Source organism: Typha latifolia, chromosome 4 (assembly GCF_019914945.1).
Source record: "Typha latifolia isolate L0001 chromosome 4, TyphaL0001v2, whole genome shotgun sequence".
NCBI lineage: Eukaryota > Viridiplantae > Streptophyta > Magnoliopsida > Poales > Typhaceae > Typha > Typha latifolia.
The window spans coordinates 6,214,174-6,235,212 of NC_133089.1; the positions used below are offsets into that span (position 1 = coordinate 6,214,174).

The window sequence follows — 21,039 nt, forward strand, 5'->3', positions numbered from 1 at the left end:
GATTACGACATTGGGAGAAAATGACACTATCGCAGTTGAGCTAATTTGGGCCTCACTGATGATGGGGTAAGAGTCCAAGATTGTCAACTGAAGCTCGTCGATCAATGAAATCAATCACTCACGCTCGACAATGGCGCAAGCTCAAAACTACATGTAATAACCAACCTAACTAAATTAAAAAGAGGAGAGAGGTCTTACCAAGGTTTGCTACCAAAAGATCATCATTGGATTCTACCTATGATGGTGGTGGCAATAAGGGAGAGAGAGCTTGGGAGGATGAGAGGGAGTGGCGGTAGTGAGAAAACGAGAGAGATTGGAGGGAGGAGTTAAATAGGAGAAGGAAAGCGCTAGACTGAGGTCGAGAGCCCTTCACATGTGACCCTGGCTCACCCCTGGCCATGTGTGAATGAAGCTCATCACTTACACTATAACAACCAAATCCTTAAAATATATGATTTTGGGCATGATGTAGGTAGAACACGCGGGGCGGTGCCACACACCCCCTACTGCCACCAACTAGCAGCCACCCAGTGGTGGGCCCCACCGCACTGCCGACCTCCTCCCTACTGCCTCTCTTTCCTATCTAACTCTCTCCCTCCTAATGTCGTGCTACTATCTCCAGTGAGCCTCCTCCCTCATCTCTTTCTTCTCTCTTTTTTTTTTCTCTCTCTCTCTCTCTTTCTCTCTCTCATGGGCTCTAGTTTGTCGAAACTGAGCAACTGGCGAGAGGTTGTCCAACAATAGTTGAGCCCCTCTCTCTCCCTTCCCTTATCTTTCTTCTTCTCTTCTTCTTCGTTTTTCCTTTTTTCCTTTCTTTCTTTTTCTCTTAGTTCTATATTTCTACTAATTGTAGTGGTGGGCAAATCCCAGCACTAGACAATGCGGGGCTCGGCCCAGCACTGTAACAAATAGATTTTCTTTCCTTTCCTTTTAATTGTTTATTTTATTAATGTAAATTAGATTTATTTATATTTATTTTAAATAATATGCACTCACTAACATAGTTATTAGCAAAGTATGATAAACATAATAATTAATTAATAGTAATAATTATACATATATAGTTTATAATAGATTAAAACGTATAACTTTATTAATAATAATCAAATTCATATATATATATATATATATAAGGAAATACTATGCTTTGATTTTTATTTTTATATGATCGAATAATGACTATTTTACATATTATTAATGATTAGTTAAACGAGAGTAAGCATCACCATATAATTATTAATTTGATTTTTGTTTATATTTATATTTTATTTATAAATTATATATATAACCATTGTATGTTTTATATAAAGAGAGATTAATTATTATATGTTTACTCTATAATTAGCAAATCAGGATTCTTAAATAAATATAGTTTATAATAATAGCATATTAAAATTATCATAATTAAATATATCATATGAATCTAGTTAATTAGAAACCTAAAAAGTCATCATATATGTTATACAAATGAGTTTCAATTGAACAAAAGACTAACTTTGAATTATTAAATAATTTAAGATTTCGAACACTTTATTTGAGATCTCATTGACCTTGCTATTAATGAGTTGACGTTTGATTGACGGACATAAGGATGCGCATTTTGTGTATTTTAATCGGACTGTAAGTAGTTTTACCCTCTAGACAGCTTTCCTATATTAGAATATATTATGCATTTATATATATGTATTCTACTTTAGCTTCTAGGAAGATTATATGATTCTATATATAGATGATTACATGATGAGCATATCTTTATTATTTATTTGTTAGATTGATTTTGGAAATAAGTATGAGATGATATATAAAAATAATGAAAGATGAATACAATATCTATATTTTATGTTGGGTTGATCTTTTGCATAAGTAGACATGTGATCGATATATGCATTGAGACTACATTGCATTATATTTCCTTGACTTTTTTATCACCTAACTTTATGAGATGCATGATTTGTTATAGTACTAGATAAATACATATAATCTATTATTTAGGAAGAAATTATGAAATCTCATTAATAGGATAATTGACAGAAAATATGAGGATACTCGAGTGGGCGCGAGAGTTAAGGCGTACCCAGAGATTTATATATTGATCGTTAGAGATGCAATATTGTGGCTTACGTCTGAGACTAGTAGTTTGTGTGCGTAGTAGACATTTTGAACACATCATTCACCATGGTACATGACACGACTTATCATCATGTGATTTCTATCAACTAGATGAGTATCTAGTCTGAATGCATGTCGATACACTTAGTACGAGGAGGGTATGATTATGACTACGATACCCTTAATAAATGATATGATATGCTTTAAGCTTTCGGCTAGGATGATAAGACTGGATACTAGGTGTTGACAGTGCACGACAGTCTAGTATTATAATTTTATTCAGAGTTGACAATATTAATGATTGAGTTGTTAAAAAATATATTGATTCTTTTATATGTTGACATATATAATTATTGAGTAGTCGTCATGCACATTTGTGGTTGCATTTAAAATTGTCATAGTAAGATCATAATCGGCATGCATCATATGTCTATATATTTGAGAAAGTTATATTATCGTTGTATCACTAGAGATATATATATGTCATTGAGGATATATGTACATGTATATAATCATTTATGACATAAGACTTATAATATTTTGAGAATATATTTACATACTCATTTATAACATGATGCTATTTTCAGATTCATATTATTCAGTACATGATTTATTTTCTATTTAGCATTACTGATTAGGAATAATGTCTATTTACTAAGTCTTTAGCTCATAACTCTTTATTTTATTCCCAAGATATGTGGTACCTGATAGTGATTTGAGATATCGAGAAAAGATATTTAGAGCAAAAATAAGGTGAGCTAGACGGGAGATATTATAGAAGATATATTGTATAGAAGTTGAGGTGTGACAGTGTTATATATATTTGTATTATATTAGATGATGTTTTATATAATACATGTTGGATTATATTTGACTCGTGTATTAGTTGTAACTTAATAGTTTGTCATGGCCTATATGAGTCCTGCTAGATTATATAATAGTCTAGTATAATTATTACAGATTTAAATTTTCAGATGCTAATATGTGTATTTGGATTATAACATAATTTACCTCCGGAACATATTATCTTAAGTACAAATTTTATCTTCATGCAGCGACCTCGTCCGGCCTATCATGTGCAGCCGCACTTGCTGATTTCGTACTTAAACTATAAAATTTTAATTATACATAATTTTAAAAAGAATATTCCAAAAATAATAATCTGATGTTAAATTTTTTTGAAATTAATTGGATAAAATTTGTGACATCATTATTTAGAATTTTTGTATTCAAAATTTTTTTAGATTTGAAATCTATTTACAGCGGAATGAAGAATTCATAATTTAACTACGAAATTCATAGGTTAAGTATAAAATTTTAACAGAAATTCATAGGGTTTTTTAATCAATACTGTACTTAAAGAACAATTAAGGAGACTTATATAGAAAAAAAGAGAAAAAAAATTAAGATATAGAAAAAATTTAGCAGCAAAAAGAAGAAAAAGAAACAACAACAAAGAAGAAGAAGAATATAATTATAAGAAGAAGAAAAAGAATGTACCAATTATTTCTCTCTTATAATGTCCCATTAATATTTAATGAGCACTAAATAATAGAAGAGCAAAATTGAAAAAAACAAAATAAAAAAAGCTTCATCTACAATGGAAACCGAAAACATTCCTGACTCATAAAAAACGCAAACTAAGTGACTTTTTTGTGCAAACAATTTGTGTAAATATAACTGCAAACTGTATAAAATAACTATGTAATAATTGTGAATTATATAAATTTAGGTGCAAATTGTATAAATCTAACTACGAATTGTGTAAATATAATTGCAAACTGTGTATAAATAAATATTAGCAATAATGGAAGAATGAATTGCTTAAAACTAACTGCAAATTACATAAATTTAAGTGCGAATTGTGTAAACATAATTGCGAACTATGTAAATATAATTGCAAACTGTATAAAATAATTATGAATTATACTCCGGAAAAAAGAGGATGAGTGAGAGAAATACTACCATATTTAAACTTTTGAAAACTCATTTCCTTGCTACTAATATCTAGTGTGCTTTTATTTTTAATATAATGCCTAAATATTTGCTAAATATAATAGGAATAAGATCAGAATGAATACTTTTAAAAGTAGAGACAAGTAAATTCCAGGAACTCGACTGTTGATCCATATCTACTTCTTTTTTCTTTCAGAATGATATTTTAATCCTTCCCAATTTAGAGAAGTTTCATTTTATAAATTAGGATTTAAATTCTAGTCTATATATTAAGGTAGGGCAATAGTAATGTAACGAAGAAAAAAAAAATTAGGAGAGTGGATTTTGGAGTTATATAAAATATTTTAGATGCACAACTTTAGGGAGAAATGTATATATCACAATGCATACAGTGCATTTTTCTCGTATAAGAGTGGAAGAAGATGATATGAGAAACTAAAGAAGAAATAGAAAAATAGTGCCGTAATACTTTTCTCTCTTTAGCATCTAGTGAGGCACAAAATAGCTGATAGATAAATTTGAAAAAAAATAAAAAAATAAAACCAGACTTGTGGGGGAAAATTGAAAGGAAATGGTTTAATAAGAAATATAAATTCGAAGTTGAGATTAAATAATATTAAATAAAATTAATTGTAAGTACCGGTGTACCGATCACATTTTTAAATTGAAGGGTAAATTAGTCATATTTTATTTCTCTAATAGCTATCCATTTTTTTTTATAAAAAATAAAAATAATAATAAATTAGTAGAAGTTAATACTCCTATTATTAAGAAAACAGTTATAAAGATAAGTAATAAAAAAATACTTAGATTCTAATTTTTTTTTAATTGATTAATCTAGTCCTACATGTAAAATATCTTATATACGCTTTAATTTATCATCAGATGAAAATTATTTTTAATAACTAATTAATTAGTATCGAATCATTCCTCAAATTAAAAAGGGTTGTGACAAAAACTATAACCACCTGTGTTGTTACGCAAATCGCCCATCCTAATTTGTGAGCTCTTTCCCTCTCAGACTCCGTCTCTTCCTCAACCTCTCACTCGAACTCTTCCTCAGATTTCTCCTCGTTCTTCCCGAATCCGTTCGGAACACTGACATTGTTTAGACCAAAATTAGCCCCAATTATTTCTTAACAAACTGTTTGAAAGATTCCTGGTTCATGCGATGGTATCCTGCAATCGCCTCAAGGTGCTCCTGATCCAACTCCTGTCGCTATCTCCCAATCCTAGTTCTAGTATTTAGAGTTAATCTGGTAGATTCTTTCTCAAATTTCTCGATTTCTTCTTTATCTAGTTGGTATTCGTTAATTGGGAACTGGATGTGGGTTCTGTGAATTGATTGGACGCGTTCTGTTGCTCACACTGCGATGGAACCTTCTTGTTTTAAATTAGCTTATTTTAGGTTATTAAATTGGGAGTAACGCTAAGCATGAAATTATGGCGTTAAGTCTGGTAATATTCACTAAAGTTAGCATGGCCTTACGGGTGGAATCACCCATTATGAATTTATGATATTAGTAGCTTAGAAATTTTGAGATCATAATTGTATTAATAAAACCTTTTGGTTTCATTTAACCAGGCTTTATTTCTTTTCTCACATTATATCTGGCTGGAGGGATCACTTCGCTGGAGCAATTAATCTGCTTGGTATAACCTTGTGAACTCTTTTCATACTGCATTTACAAGTTTTGCTGTCTAGTCTATTTGTTGGACATCATGACTCAGGAAGTTTTCGCATTCTAAGAAGCATTCCATTATTAGATCTTTTAGAAAGGGGAAAAGAGATTTGTATGAATTACACACCAACCGGTGATTTTAAAACTTTTTTTTTTCACATCAGAACTTGAGTGATGATCAAAATTCCGGAGCCAATCCGCAAACATTGTTGACATCACCAAAAACATGTGAAACTTAACAATTCAGAACAGCCCGTAAATGAGAATCACCATTTGATAAAGATGATTGAATGTACAAGAATTTCCAATGTGTTCCTTCTTCTGCTGATTCATATTACCTAATATTAAAAATAATTTGTTATCTCGTTGCCTTAAAGCTCCTGTTTCCATCCTGAGAAAGCTTCACACTTCTAAGTTGTGGTATGTAGGCTAATCTAATAGACCAATAGAGATCCTTCGTTCTTTGTATGCAATTCAAGATAACGTTGTAAGGTGTTGTATACTTTATAAATATTTTAAGGGTGCTACCGTAAACTGAGTAAAGGATAGCCTATGGTTCTCAGTGTATCTCAGGTCCTTTGAACCCCAAGAGCTGCAGTCCAAGGATAGGAGGACAAACTCATCTTCCAAAGAGATAATCTTTGAAAAGCCCTATAATTTAACTATTCTAATTTTGGAACTTGAAGAAAGGAGTCCCTCTGAGAAATGGAGGAGAATTGCATTCTGCATAAACCTTGGAAAATTTAATATGCGATTCATCATTTCAAAGATATCAAAAGAAGAAAACAAATTGTTTTGTCCTACACAGTTCAAAATTAATAATGATAATTCTGATATAGTTACTAAAAGATTCCCAATTCCACCTCAATAAAGATTGATAGATTGCTACAAGAAATTTGGCAGCAACTAGCAGTAAAGTGTCCTTAAATAATCTCCTCTTGCAGAAGAATACAAATTTACACTAATAATTATATTCTGGAATTAATGGATAGTTTCATAGGGAAACATGAGGAACCTATTCTGAATATCTTCCATTACTTAATTTCATTTGGTGTTGCACCAATTGTTCCACACACCAAAATCACTTAGCATTTAGCATGTTCCCTATATAACCAAAAAATGAACAGAAAGAATTCAATTTAATTATAATATTGTTTGATGCTGAGTTAATATTAATTAGACACTTTTCAAGAAAAATTTATTCAAGACAAAAGCTGTAGCCTCATTGAGTTCTAACTGATTCATTATGAAGACTTAAAATACTTCAAAAATTAATGCTCCTTGTGTGGCAGAGGCTTCTTTAATATGAAATATGCTATCTACAGGTATTATTATTGTTACTATTATTCAATGATTTGGAACTTCTGATATAAAATGGAGAACTTTTCAATATGGTAAATTTATTTGACTCTTGAGTCTTCTTAACATAGGAAGCCTCACCTCATAATATTAATCACTTCAAATAGCTTAACATAGGATCTTTCATATGATGGTATGGTTATTCTGTGTTATCATTTGGCAGAACACAGTCTTGGTGAAAGTTGTTAGAGGATGAGCCATAATATGAACATTTTGGTCTTATTTATGTTGTTAGATTTGTGAGGTATTGTCTTGAAAGATCAGTATTTCTAGTCTATGCTCTCTTGGGATTTCTTGAAGCATTGTAACAAGAGTCATTATTCTGTTGCCGTAGAGAGAAGTTTTAAGTATCAATTACAGGGAATTTTCACAGAATTATTTAGCCTCTGAATCTGTGTGCACTCAGAAATTTCCTTTCTTACAAATTATGGTGTATCAAAAACATTTTATTTAAAGAGTACAATTGGTTGGCTGAGATTCATTTATCTCATGGTCTGCTTAATATTATGAGCCTTACAAATGGTAGACATGATTGCATCACTTCCCTAAAAGTCCTGGTTTAGTGAAAATATTTTCAAATTCATATGAATATAGGGGTTATGGTAGAAGTATCCTAGGTGCCGAACAAGATTTAAAAAAAATAGTCTATTGACAAGTTTATAAATGCTTTGCTTTTTCCAGAGGGGCTAGTGCCCATTAGTTCCACGATAAGGAATTCACTAACAGTTGATCTAGGGAGCATTATTTGACACTAATAGTAACAAATAAAAATAATGTTGTTTAATTTTGAAGGAATGGATAAGAGGTGAGAATAGTTGTTTTTTATGCTAAATGACTCGTTCTATGAGATGTGTTATTTATAACAATTTGATAATATTAGAAATAAATTTAAAGATCAGAACATATAAGGGGTCATATCACATCTGTAAGTCATCATACTACTATTATTTGTATTAAGGGGTTATATCACATCTGTAAGTCATAATACTACTATTATTTGTATTAATGTTTGGAAACTAATAGTTGATATCAATAATATATTTATTCCCAACAGAAATTTATTAACATATTAATTCTCACTATTAGTGTCAGATGCTTGGTTTTTCAGAAAGAGGGACATCTAGCTTAGTAGCATGCAGTTGCTAGGGGTGTGATCGAATTGTACTGGGACAAATAGGTAGTGTAATTAAGTCCAAATTTGTTAATTTTATGAATTCATATTCTGATTCAGATCAGAAGTAACTAAAAGATAGATCAATTTCAAATTGAGATTGTGTTTCAAACTTGAATTGAATTGGATATTGAACCAATTTTTTTTGGAAGCAAAATTACTGAAGATATTTATCCTGCAATTTACCTTTTGTAACAATTGAAAAGAAAAATTGAGAGAGAAGAGGACGCACATGCACTGCACGTGCAACCCCCCTCCTTCTCAGTCATGCAATGGGGGTGACTGTGGGATTTTTGGCCACTCCGAATCAAAATCTGATTAAGGATTAGGATTAAAAACCTAACCTATAAATTAAAAACTCTAATTCTATCTTATTAACCCACCTTAGTCCTCCCTTCTTCCCTATCTTCTTCTTTTTTTCTTACTATCGAAGTCGTCGCCGTGGAATCAGACTGCTGGAGTGCCGCTAAAGTAATCGGAGACCACCACGTGACTCTTTGATAAGCTCTCTCCTATCCCTCAAAATTAATTTAAGTTTAATAGGTTAAAATAGAAATACCTAAATTAGAGGATCGCGGCTTCGTCGGCTAATCGGGTTGACCGACGACCTCAGGTTGCTAGCGCTTGTGCACAGGAGCTCCACATCGATGGCCTCGTGCCATGGTTGCCTTTAGGGAGAGCTCTCGTAGCTCGTATCGCCACCGGCCAAGGAATTAGGCCGTTGGTTGTCGCCGGTGGCTTCTCCTCCACCTCGTGGAACTGGTGTGGTCGAGAGAAGGGCTTTGGCGAGGTCGGCAGACTGTCTTCTTTCTCCCTCATCTCCCTCATCTATTTTAACACTATAAAATTTTAAAATTATTTAATTTTCGAGCTCACTGAGCTATAGTTGTTAGCTCATGGATTTTTCTTTTCTAACATTTTAGGTAATGATCAGCGTCGCGACAGAGCGAAATGTACCAAGGCCCTACCTCTACTTAGGACCTACCTATTTACCTTTTCGTTCTTTGGTCTTATGTTTTAGACTATTTATTAATTCCATTCGTTTAGAGACACATTAATCATGACATTGTTTATTTTCATTGCGATTAGTTTAAATCAAATAAAGCAAATTCTCTTCTTTTATTTATTCTTGCCATTGTATACTTAGGAAGTATTAGTAAGGCTTCGTGTATCTCAAGTTTATTGAGGTACATGGCTAGTCATAATTTTGATTTCGGGTCTTGACACCTTTGACCAGGGACTAATAGAGGAATAGTTGGGGTATACCATTAGTTCCACTTTTTTTTGGTGGAGGAAGTATGTTGGAATAGTGGAATAGAGGCCACCATTTTCTTTCCAAAATACAAATTTTGCTTATTTGCTATTCCCACATATAAGGATGTTTGTAATTGACAATGTGTGTGTTCAAAATAAAGTTAATCATGTAAAGATGTCTAGAATCTTTTCTCTGAGCAATAGCACAAGTTGGATGAACTTTTGTGAACCAACTCAAAGTGGAAGTCTAAATTTCTGGCTAGGGTTTGAACCCACTCAAGAAGGTTCAATGCTGCCATGTTCTGCAACAAATTGAGATGTTCCACAAAAGTGCAGAAATCAGGTTAGAACCTTTGTGAGAACGGATTTGACAGAGCTCAGAGTGTTGAATTCAGGTTCAAACCTCTGTGAAAAGTATTTGACAGAACTCATAATGCATAACTAGGGTTAGAACCTTTTTGAAAATATTTTTCTTAGGAAGTTTCTTTCCGATCAAGCATTCAAACATACTCAAGGGGTGCTTTGGGTGATGTGAACTTTTTCCTGAGGCTGATTTACCATACTTTTGAGGGTAATTTTGATATTTCTTCACGGAGGTATTTAAAGGGCTTTTGACCTAAACTTAGGTCATCTCTTCGACAACATTGATTGAGGCTTTGGAGATCATCAATGTGGTGAGACTTCGTGGCAGAACAAAGACATTTACAGTGATGCGGACATCACTGATAGGTAGCGATGGCGTGTGTACCAGCGCAGGAGGCGCCGATAGTTGATGATCCCTCCTATAGGGATTTGGTTCTGATTTTTATTTATTTATGGTGTCTTTTGTTTATTTCCTATGTAGGGTGTTTTTTGCTTAATTCCATTGTAGGTCTATATATAGACCCGTTATATTTCCTTTGGACTTAATAAAAGTTTATGTGATTTGTTCTCTCGAGGATTTTGGTGTGAAACCTTTTCTTAGGGTGGAGGTGTGAAACCCCATTCCTTCCCTTCTTATTTCTCTACTTCATTTTCCTCCACCACGTTTTGCATCATACAGATTCTGCAACCTTCACATCTTGACAGATTACGTCTTGAGTGCTACTGAAACAGGCAACACAACCTCGAGGGTCACACAGAGACAGAGGTTGAAAGAAAACCACATAGTATATCCAGGGGAGGTGGGAGCGGGGGCGGGTGTGAAGTTGTTTGTCTTGTGATTGTTTTTTACGCTTAACTCTTCCCCTTTATTATATCATGATAGTGTGTGGTAGTTCAATTTATAGGATTATATTTTTCCACTACCAAAGTGGAATTAGTGCAACCTAAATGTAAACGTGCTATGCTTATGCAGCATAGTACTAGAGCCTGTTTTGTTGATGCATAAAGGAAAACATGCATATTTGCACTATCATGGAAGGAGTCGTGATTAGGAACTTAGAGCACTATCGGAAGAGGAGCAGCGATATAAATATGTGGATATTCCCCCTTCGGTTGGCTCTTATCGTGGTTTTATGGAGTGCTTTAGGAGCATTTGGGTCCTTCCCTATTTGCAAATATGGGGAGTTAAGTGGCAATAGAAGGGACCTGATTTGATATGCAAAATTTTCTGATTATGCATATATATATACAATCAAACAAATTGGACCACCATATAATATCCATTTTAAATAGGACCTGAGAGATGGCAAAACATAGCTGGTCTATTTTTTATGACTCATTAAAACTTATATCCATCTCAATCATATTTGGATTGGACAGTCCTCCAGATACTCCAGATCCTGTTACAAGCTTGCATTATTGTATCCAAGAGGTGAGCCACAATGAGAAATTCGTGAAGAACCCTCCACATGACGAATGCAATCAGAGAATGCTTTTAGAGCATCTAGTTGCAATTCGTGCGTATGGTGGGCTTATCTGCAGATAACCCCCCTTTATTGTTCAATCCAATAGGGCTATAAACAAATGTATACCCAGATCAATTGATCTGAGATGGCTGAGGAACTACGGATGTTATTCAGATTTCATAATACTTGTGATATTGGATTTTGATACTTCTCCATGTTGCTGTGTGGGAAGCTTTTTCAGCTAAAGAACACAGTTTTTTTAACTTGCATAACTTACTTAGGGAACATTATTTTCCATCCTGAAAGTGCTTATTTACTTGTATAAATGTCACTAAATTATTTCTAGGAGCATGGTTGACTTAATGAAAGCAACTTCTAATAAATTATCAGTTGACACTTACTCATTTCTGTGGAATTGCTCTATATCTATTTTATAGTGCCCAGGGAGAGAATTTCTGAGAGTTTCCCATGGCGTAATGCTTGTATTCTCTTGATGCACGATTAGTTTGAAAATGGTTTGCCTGCCAAAAGAGAATTTCTAAGAGTTCCCATGGCATAATGCTTGTATTCTCTTGAATGGCTAAGTTCTTTCCTTGTTTATATGTCACTAAATTATTTCAAGGGGCATGTTTGACTTAATGAATGTAACTTCTATTATCAGTTGACATTCATTCTTTTCTGTGGAATTATTCTATATCTATATTATAGTGCCCCCAGGGAGAGAATTTCTCACAGCATAATGCTTATATTCTCTTGATGACTTGCTAAGTTCTTTGCTTATGATAAACTGATTCATGATGCTAATTCTGATATAGTTTTGTTTGACTGTTATTTGTTTCTTTACAGCATGTTCTGCAGTCTAATTTGTAGTGGAAGGAGAGGATTATTGATAGTTTGACTCCAGCTTCTGCATGCATGAACTGTCATTACAGATGTATCTCGAAGCCAGAAGCTTGAATATATGGCATTATGATAACTACATTCTTCAAGCATTTTGAAAAGTCCACCTAATTACAATGATAATGTCCCTTTCTTTTGATACAAAATGCACACTTTGGTCAGCCAATAACCCTTCGAAAATCAAAAAGTCAAATGCATCAAGCTCTATCAAAGCCATAAGGTGTATTTTCAAACTCTTCTATATGATAGGTTTGCAAATGTTAGTTGCATTTCTTTAATGTGGGTCCAAAGTTTTTCCTAGTTATTTTCTATATTTTTTTTTTCTGATATCTAGCAATAGAGGCATCTTCTTTAGATGATTTCCTTTGTAAAACTTTTCTAGAGCTCATCATTTTTATTAGAAGGAATACATTACATAATACCATGAGATATTGGATTTGTTAACTGAGACGAGTCAAAATATCTTCTAGTTGCTGATTCAAATTTCAAATTTCAAATGCCAAAAGTTTTGTTTGTAACTATTTCATCCAAGGAAAGGAGCTTTTACAATTTACGGTGATTTCTTGCAGCAGGATGTTATTCTTCCTTCAGATGAACTAGGATTGGATATCGCAGGGATCATATTCTTTGCCGGAGTTTACCAACGATATTGCATTATAGATGAAGCTATTATTGTTATCATAAATTAATCAAGGAAGAACAATCTCTATTGCAGTTTTAAGGGGAAATCTCAACAAGTTCTTGCCTCTCCACAATTTCTTCTTAGTTCTTATGTGTATAATTAATCGAATTATCATAGAGAAAAAAAAAAAGGGAAGAAGAAAGAGCAGCTGCATCGAGGACTTGAGAGGTTTCAAATGCCAAAATATCAAGCATAACTTAAGTTTCCATATGTAGCCTCTTTGATATTAAGATGATGCCTCTCCAATATTCTAAGACGTGCTTTTGTTCAAGGTTGTTAATCCAATAGTGTATTTGAAATTCCCCAGGTTTCTCATATTTTAATGCACTGATAGGTAAGTTTTGGAATATCTTTTAATAAAATTACGGTTTATACTTTATATTTTTATTTTTTATAAATTAAATTTTATAATTTAAAAAATATGTGTAGAAAATGCTTTGCTCACTTAGCCAAACTATAGAATAAGATAACTATAGTAGAAAGAGTACGAGAATATTTTGAGCTAAGTTATATTTACATAGTCTATATTCAATTTAACCCAATCTTAATTCAACCCAACCTGACATTCAACGCCAACCCAACATATACTCAATTGAAATCAGATAACCAAATTTATCCCAACTAAGAACACAAAAAGTCGTAAGATTTGCTCATTTCAATTTTTATATGGAGAAGAGAAGTTATGTAAGAACTGAAATATATCCAACCTGTGCCTAAATACAAATCTAAGCTAGACCCAAATAAAAATAGTAAATCCAAGCTATACCTAATATATGACATTTTCTTTTTGTCGGATCTAATTGGATTAAGGAGAAAGAAGTAATTGTGTTGTGCCCAAAAACAGAGAAAAATGAACTAACAGTATTTTAGTTATTTTTAAAATATATATTTAATTTTGACGGTATATTTTTTTTTTCTTTCCAAATGGTGTTAGTTTAAATTTAACTTAAGATATTTTCTACACATATTCTATAAATCATAGGGCTTGATTTATAAATAGTAAAAATATATGATGTAAAATATAATGATGTTAAAAGATAAGGGTGTCAAATGCAAATTTTCCTAACTTTTATTCAAAATGAGGTGATTTCTCTATAATTAATTTGTTTTGGATTTTTAATACCAATTCCATAGTGCTATTCCTTTGAGCAAATTTAATGGTTAGAAACCAGTGAGATAACAGCGTTATCCATCGTGTATTCTTTAATCTTACACATGAATAAATGATAAATAATAAGATGTATTGCACATTATAATAAAAGCTAACACTATGTTAGATAACCACTTGACCCAAGAGCTTAACTTGTTAATGTATCAATTATGTATATCATATCTTTAACAAGATTAACTTGAAAAACAGTAGCTACGACTAGCATAATGCTTATGATCAAAAAAATGATTATTGTTGTCGGTAACAATCTAATTCAAACAGTTACAAAATTCGGGCCAATAACAGTATTAAAATTAATTTTAAAATATTTACAAATGATAAAATATAGAATTTTGTATAAATTAAGCTTAGTGTTGAACACTATGTCTTTAGGACCAATTTATTCTCTATTAGTTATTTCCAAAACAATAGACATCGATCTCCTGAGATAAGATAACTATCTTGTATATAAAAAGAAGTTATTGTTTGAGTGCCTTGTCGAACAAGAAAATGTAGTATTCTCTCTTAAGGTAATAATGGAAGACTCAAGAATGTACCAACAGATTCTTATGCCCGACTTCTATCCTATTTTTAACAAATGAACAATCACATATGAAGAGGTGCTAAATTTCGGTTGGAAAACTATATGCTGCCAAAAGAAGCATCTGCTTGTAAAGTTTGAATCCTGACGGGTGCACCTAATCACATAATAAAAGCATTTGCTCGGATACAATAAAAAATAACTTCAAAAATTAACCTGCAAATTGTCAAAGCATCTATCAATGTATAACTTAAGTTAACCTGACCAAAATCAAATCAAGCTTAAAAAAAAATATTGTCACGCAAGAACCAAGCCGGCGACGAGCACATGCAGGTGAGCTAAGTTGCATAAATTTCGCCCGAAGCCCTAGTAGAACGGGTACTTATATATTCTATTAATTTACCATTATATCTATTTTAAAGCTAATTTTTATTCACTTTTTTTTAGTATTTAAATAAATAAATATATTATATTAAATATGTAGACTTTATGTAAACGTGAGTTTAAAATTTGTAGAAAATTTATGATCAAATCATGAAATTTCCAACAATTATTACAATAAATACTCCGAGACTTAGGATTTTTTACCCAACCATTTAACTCAGTAGTCTTCCTCAGGTAGTGGTTTCCAAAGACCAGATTGGAAGCTGAACTCTATTACATTTGGTAGAAAAAAAAATAAGGAGAAAGAAAGAACCAACATTGATCTGAAGTGCTTGCATTTAATTCCTTTACTCTAATCCGCGTTTGTTTGTTTGTTTGTTTGTTTGCTTGTTCTTTTTTATTTCTCTCTCAGCAACTATGGTCTAGATTCACCTTATCTTCTCCCCATTATTTTATCTATATTATTTTTCTTTCCCCCCATTAGAGACATTCTTTTATCTATGTCGTTATCTGGGAAATGTGGAAGGAAAGCTGAGAATATGGGTCTCTAATACTTAGTCATACTTGTAGTTAGAAACCGTTTATAATAATCTTAGCTTTACATTAAAAGACTTGGAGTTAGACTCATAATGACATCATCTTCATCAACAAATGATATGATATTAGCCATCTCTTACCAATCTTTTATACATAATTTTTACTTGTTTATTATTACTTACATGCTTATAATAATATCACCCCCACGAGCATCCACGCTTGAAGATGGTAATATATTAATCCAATAATTTAAGATCTCACATCCTTAGTTTGGTAAACTATGGACATTATTATCATACACCCATGCCTTTCAGGGGAACAGAAAGACAAGGAAGTAGTGACCCTAAAGCTCTCTGGTTACATATAATTATTATTAGGGGAATTTATTACAAAATATTATATTTATTATTATTATTATTATTATTATTATTATTATTTATTTATATCCAACTATATTGATTTTATTATTTGGTCCCTATATTGTACTTTTAATGTCTTAAAAAAAATACTTTGAGTTAATTTTAACCTAATAACAACCGACGAATAGAACATATTTTATTACTTTAAAAATAGAAAGTAAAAATAATTAGAATACTTCTCATTTGATTTTAAAATCTAATTCTACTTTTATTTTTAGTTTAAGCTTAGAAAACTTGCAGGCCATTTTGTATCTATATATATGTAGGATGTAAATGACAATAAGAAGAAAAAACATGGAGTATTTTTAATAATTTGTTATTATTATTATTATTATTATTATTATTTAAGAGCTCGTATGTAAGAGTTTCCTACATTTTTTTATGTGTCACTGGTGTATTATCTGGGATGGACGGGTAAACCTGATTGTAGGAAATTCCTGCAGACTGGGCTCTAAACGATCTCCGTAGCCTAAACAATTGCAAATGGGATCTCTTTTTTACGTGTAGGAATATTCCCAACACGATTATGCACGAAGAGGAGGAGGATTAGTTGCGAGTGGGATTTGGTTAGGATGACATGGGCACCTTCTTAAACTAGGATTCCCTGCAGCCTTGGTGCACGAACTTCCTGCAATGAGATTATTAGCAACTCTTGGTTGGGTACTAAATCAGATGACTTCTGTTTCTAAACTCCCTCATTTGAGTATGGATTACTTTCTTAATAGATTTTAGTAATAGCAAAAATCTGGGCTCTTTAAATTGAAAGGTATTTTTTGTGCAAAAAGCCTAAGAATATGTCTTCTTCTTTTTTTCTCTTTGTGTAGGTCAAATTTACCTTCCTTACCCTATTATAAAAATACTGTGGGTTATGCCAAGCTTTTATTCGATTTTTAATTTCCAATTGATTTTTTTTTTTTGTTATCATTTGATAAAATTGGAAAAAGAACAATGAACAGAAAACATTAAAAAAAAATCCTGGTAGCTGGCTGTTGTTGAGCTCTATTGCTCTATAGAAAGACCATAGTTTTATTTTGTCTAACTCTCCTACTCTCTTCTTTTGTATTATCTTTTATGTAGATCTAAGGAACAAAATAGCACGGTCTGCTAGCTTGTGTCTATAAACTATCTCCTCAAGAGGAATAGTTCAACTACAATGTAGCCAATCTAAGTGAGCACTAAGATAGAACAACTAGTACACTAAGCCAAGAGCTGGTCAATAATCTACGTTGTCCAACTAAAATACTCTAATGGGTTCTTAAGCTTTTGATTAAGGGTCTAATTAGGGTATGACCTACTGGTTAATAAACTTCTCAGGGGCCATGCTGATGGGAATCCGCGTCGAGCACCGGCCTGCACCATAACTGCCCGTCGATCCAAAGGCCATGATCGACACCTACGTGCATCGACCGGCTTATAATTTACCTAACTTTTAATAAAATCACTTTAATTACTCTTGCATTAGATTTCTTAATTTTGATTTGCTAATGCAATGTCAAACCTCCTTTGTTTGCAGTGGATAACTCAACAACTACTATTAGAGACAGACTGGAGGCAAACAATGTATGTGACCAATCTTTTCAAGAGAAATGGATTGCTCAATCTATCTAAATATGACTTGGAATTAAGGGAGATAAAACTAGTAGTTGGGATCTTATAGATAGAAGAACTTGTGGTGCTCCTTATGGCCGACACCACTAGTGCGAACAATGCTTAGGATAGTGCCTATATTTTAAAAGTTGTCTCTTTTTGCTGAAATTTCTAACGCGGTTCTTGACATATATATCAATATTTTTGTATCAGTTTCTTCTCCGGAGGTGTTCATTTCCAGTTATCTTCATCAGGTTGTTCACATCTCAAGATAGAAGTGCAAATATTTTATTTGAAGACCTACTATATATATAGAATGCCTTATATTTTATGTGCATTACTTTTGTTTCAGGTTATAGTTGGTAGACGATTAAGGTTTAAATTAGAGCTCTTTATAATGCTTTACGTGGTAGAAGAGATTGTTTAGTAGCACTAGATTTAGAACTCTTATATATACAAAACTACTCTATATTAACAATAATTTCATAACTAACGAACAAAGAAAGGTCAATAATTTCATAATTATCGTCGTTCATTTTATTCAGTATTTCCGTAATATTAATTAGGGGTGACTTTGAACGTAATTAAGAAAAGCAAAAGACCTAATTATCAAAAAGATGAATTAGATTTTTTTTTACTTTTATTGTCAACTATTACCGACCTATTAAAAATGTCATATTAATTCCTAATCAAGACAGATTCAGGAGGAACAATAATGGCAATTGGCTGGTTTGCTAATCTACCTTGCAATAGTCAAAACTTGCTAGATCTCCGATATCTACGGATTGATTCGAACATTCTCCTAAACTGGAAAGCTAGTTATCTTCTTCAAGATATGAACAACTTGTAGTACTCTTAATTAATGAATAAATTTCTTCTCCATAAAATGGTCAAACTAGACATAATAAAATTAATGCCATCATGAATGAGGGTGCAATTAGTAACCTAGCAGCGGTGCACATAGAAAGATTTGCTTAGTTTTGAAATGTTTTTTTTTTCTTAATTTGTTTAACACCTTATTTCTTATAGGAACTTGAGAGCCCTTCAAGTTGTAGGCTAAGAAATAATTGTTAGTTGTGCAGCCTCCATTGGGGGGGGGGTAAGGATCAGATTGCATGTTGTTTTATGTTTTTGAACCCTTCATCTCATTAAGAATTTTAAGAACCCTTCTCCACGATCACACCAACCTCTCTCTAGTTTTCCTTGTTGGTATTTCTTTATTCCCATGAGCAAATTTTTTTTCTCTTGGCAATTCATTTCAATACTTTGACATCACTTGTCACGTTCTAAGTTTCTAACAAATGGCCTCTTGCACCTTTAGCTGATTAATACTCCATCCCTTCTGTACTACTTGACTAGTGCTAGCCTAATGATGAGCTTATCATCTTCTACTCATGCTCTTGGACTGTTAGACTTAATGGTTTGGCCCTTATGATTGCCTCATGGGCAAAATCTGAGATAAATTATCTTGGTCATATTTGCGCGAGTATTACCAGTTTCTTCTTCTTCTTCTTCTTTTTTTATAATTCCATTGACACTTCAATTCATGCCTTCTCTGAGTTGTATCGACCCCACTGTCAACTTGAAAAATGTATCTGCATCGATCGAGAATTAACAATTCGCGGATAATTATTGCTGGGGATTGGTCAAATTTATATGTGAAAAAGTCCTTCAGAAGCAACTGTATAAATGGTCCAGGGCTTTGTGATGATCAGCAAATCATTGTATCACTACCTCTATCATTAGTCCTTCCTCTCTTCCCTATCCAAATTCTTTGAGAAGAATGGAGCATGAAGGAGTTGTTCCGGAGGCAAGTTGGAGCTCTTTTGATGCAGCAGCGCTTGGCGAGGATTCTGAGATGATGATGGCACAGCTGCTCGGGAATCAATTCTTCGCAGATGAGCAAGAAGAAGAACCAATCACAGGAATGACATCCATGTTTTGGCCTAACCATGACGATGATCCCAATTTTTCTTCTACTGATATGAGCTACAACTCATACTATTGGCCTCAAGCCAACTCTAGATCTAGTGTTGGTAATAGTACTAGTAGTTTCCTTCTTTCTGCACCAAATTATGAAGCCTACTACTCGGGTGAACACAATTTAGCTCCATTGATTGCAAAAAGCTCTACACAGATGGATTTTTTCATTCCGGGAGATGAAAATAACACCTCATATCTTCCTATAAGCCTCACTCGTGAATATGGCAGTCCTGCTGCACTAAATGAGGAAGCTAGCAGTTATGAATTCGCGAAGCAACCGAGGACTGCTATTTTTTCTGATCAGACCTCACCAGCCACCAAAAGAAAGTCTGATATGGGTGATGATGAGGATGTCATGATTCATGGCAAGCATGATGCTTCCACTATGGTTTCAAAAAAGAAGGCCAAGGCTTCAGCGCAAGTAAGTATTCAAGTTCCTTTATCTACATATCATGCTTCAAGTTTTCCGCAATATTTCTATAAGTGTAGTTCTTTTAGCATCCTGACTGAGGTAGATAATGTCAGACATCAAGGAGGGCTAAGAATTCAGAGTCTAAGAAGGATCAAGAGAATAGCAATGCTGACTTTAATGGTCAGAGCTCCAGTTGCTACAGCTCAGAGGATGATTCAAGTGCATCTCAGGAGCAGAACGGGGGAACAAATGCAAGCTCTAGTTTAAAAAGTTCTATATCTCTGAATTCAAATGGGAAAACAAGAGCTGGTCGAGGGTCAGCAACTGATCCTCAAAGCCTCTATGCAAGGGTAAAACTAAAGTAATTACATAAACTGTTAGGAATTACTATCTAAGTATTTCAGAGTCCTGACTCTATTTCTGCTTTCGTTGTTTTCAACAGAAGAGGAGAGAAAGGATCAATGAGAGATTGAGAATACTACAGAACTTGGTTCCTAATGGAACTAAAGTAAGTTTCAACATGAAAAAAGATCTCCTGTTTGTCACTTCTTTATTATAGTTGGATTTTACATTGTTCTCTTGACAAAAGTAACTTGTAATTAACAGTAGAATATTATCTGACAGGTTGACATTAGCACAATGCTTGAAGAAGCAGTCCAGTATGTAAAATTCCTGCAGCTCCAAATCAAGGTGGGCCATTTAGGTTATCTGATAGGTTTTATTTTAGATTCTTGAAAACAATAAGTCAATAACCATTTAATCTAATAGTAAAGAATGAGAAGTAATAGAATTGTTAAACAAGAAGAGAAATAGAGATTTAGTACCTGCCAATAGCTCATAAATCCAAAGATGATTATTTGCATTGACTTGTTAGGCAATGAACCATCACACATTTAGTTTTAAGCTAGAGTACTCTTTTTATGATTCAGTTGAGATATTTCCTGTATAATAACTTTGCCATTGTAATAATCATGTGTGCAGCTTTTGAGCTCGGATGATATGTGGATGTATGCTCCCATTGCTTATAATGGGATTAACATCAGCCTTGATCTAAATATCTCTCCGCCACAACAATGAAATCCAA

The 21,039-nt window shown here is 33.0% G+C and overlaps 1 protein-coding gene and 1 long non-coding RNA gene across 4 annotated transcripts; both read left to right on the top strand.

Annotated features, from left to right (window-relative positions):
• Positions 1-5,031: 5,031 nt before the first annotated feature.
• On the top strand, positions 5,032-13,150 carry LOC140785668 (uncharacterized). 3 transcript variants are annotated; one of them, XR_012108497.1, is made up of 4 exons: positions 5,032-5,260; positions 5,651-5,718; positions 12,207-12,480; positions 12,830-13,150. It is a non-coding gene; the product is annotated as an uncharacterized lncRNA (long non-coding RNA). The 3 variants fall into 3 exon arrangements; XR_012108498.1 differs by having other exon boundaries at positions 5,040-5,260; positions 12,833-13,150; XR_012108496.1 differs by lacking the exon at positions 12,830-13,150 and having other exon boundaries at positions 5,040-5,260; positions 12,207-12,765.
• A 6,193-nt stretch (positions 13,151-19,343) lies between these two features.
• On the top strand, positions 19,344-21,032 carry LOC140787799 (uncharacterized). Its single transcript, XM_073136902.1, has 5 exons — positions 19,344-19,964; positions 20,069-20,305; positions 20,398-20,463; positions 20,580-20,645; positions 20,937-21,032. Exons 1-5 carry the CDS (start codon positions 19,344-19,346, stop codon positions 21,030-21,032), a joined length of 1,086 nt encoding a protein of 361 aa, XP_072993003.1.
• Positions 21,033-21,039: the final 7 nt, after the last annotated feature.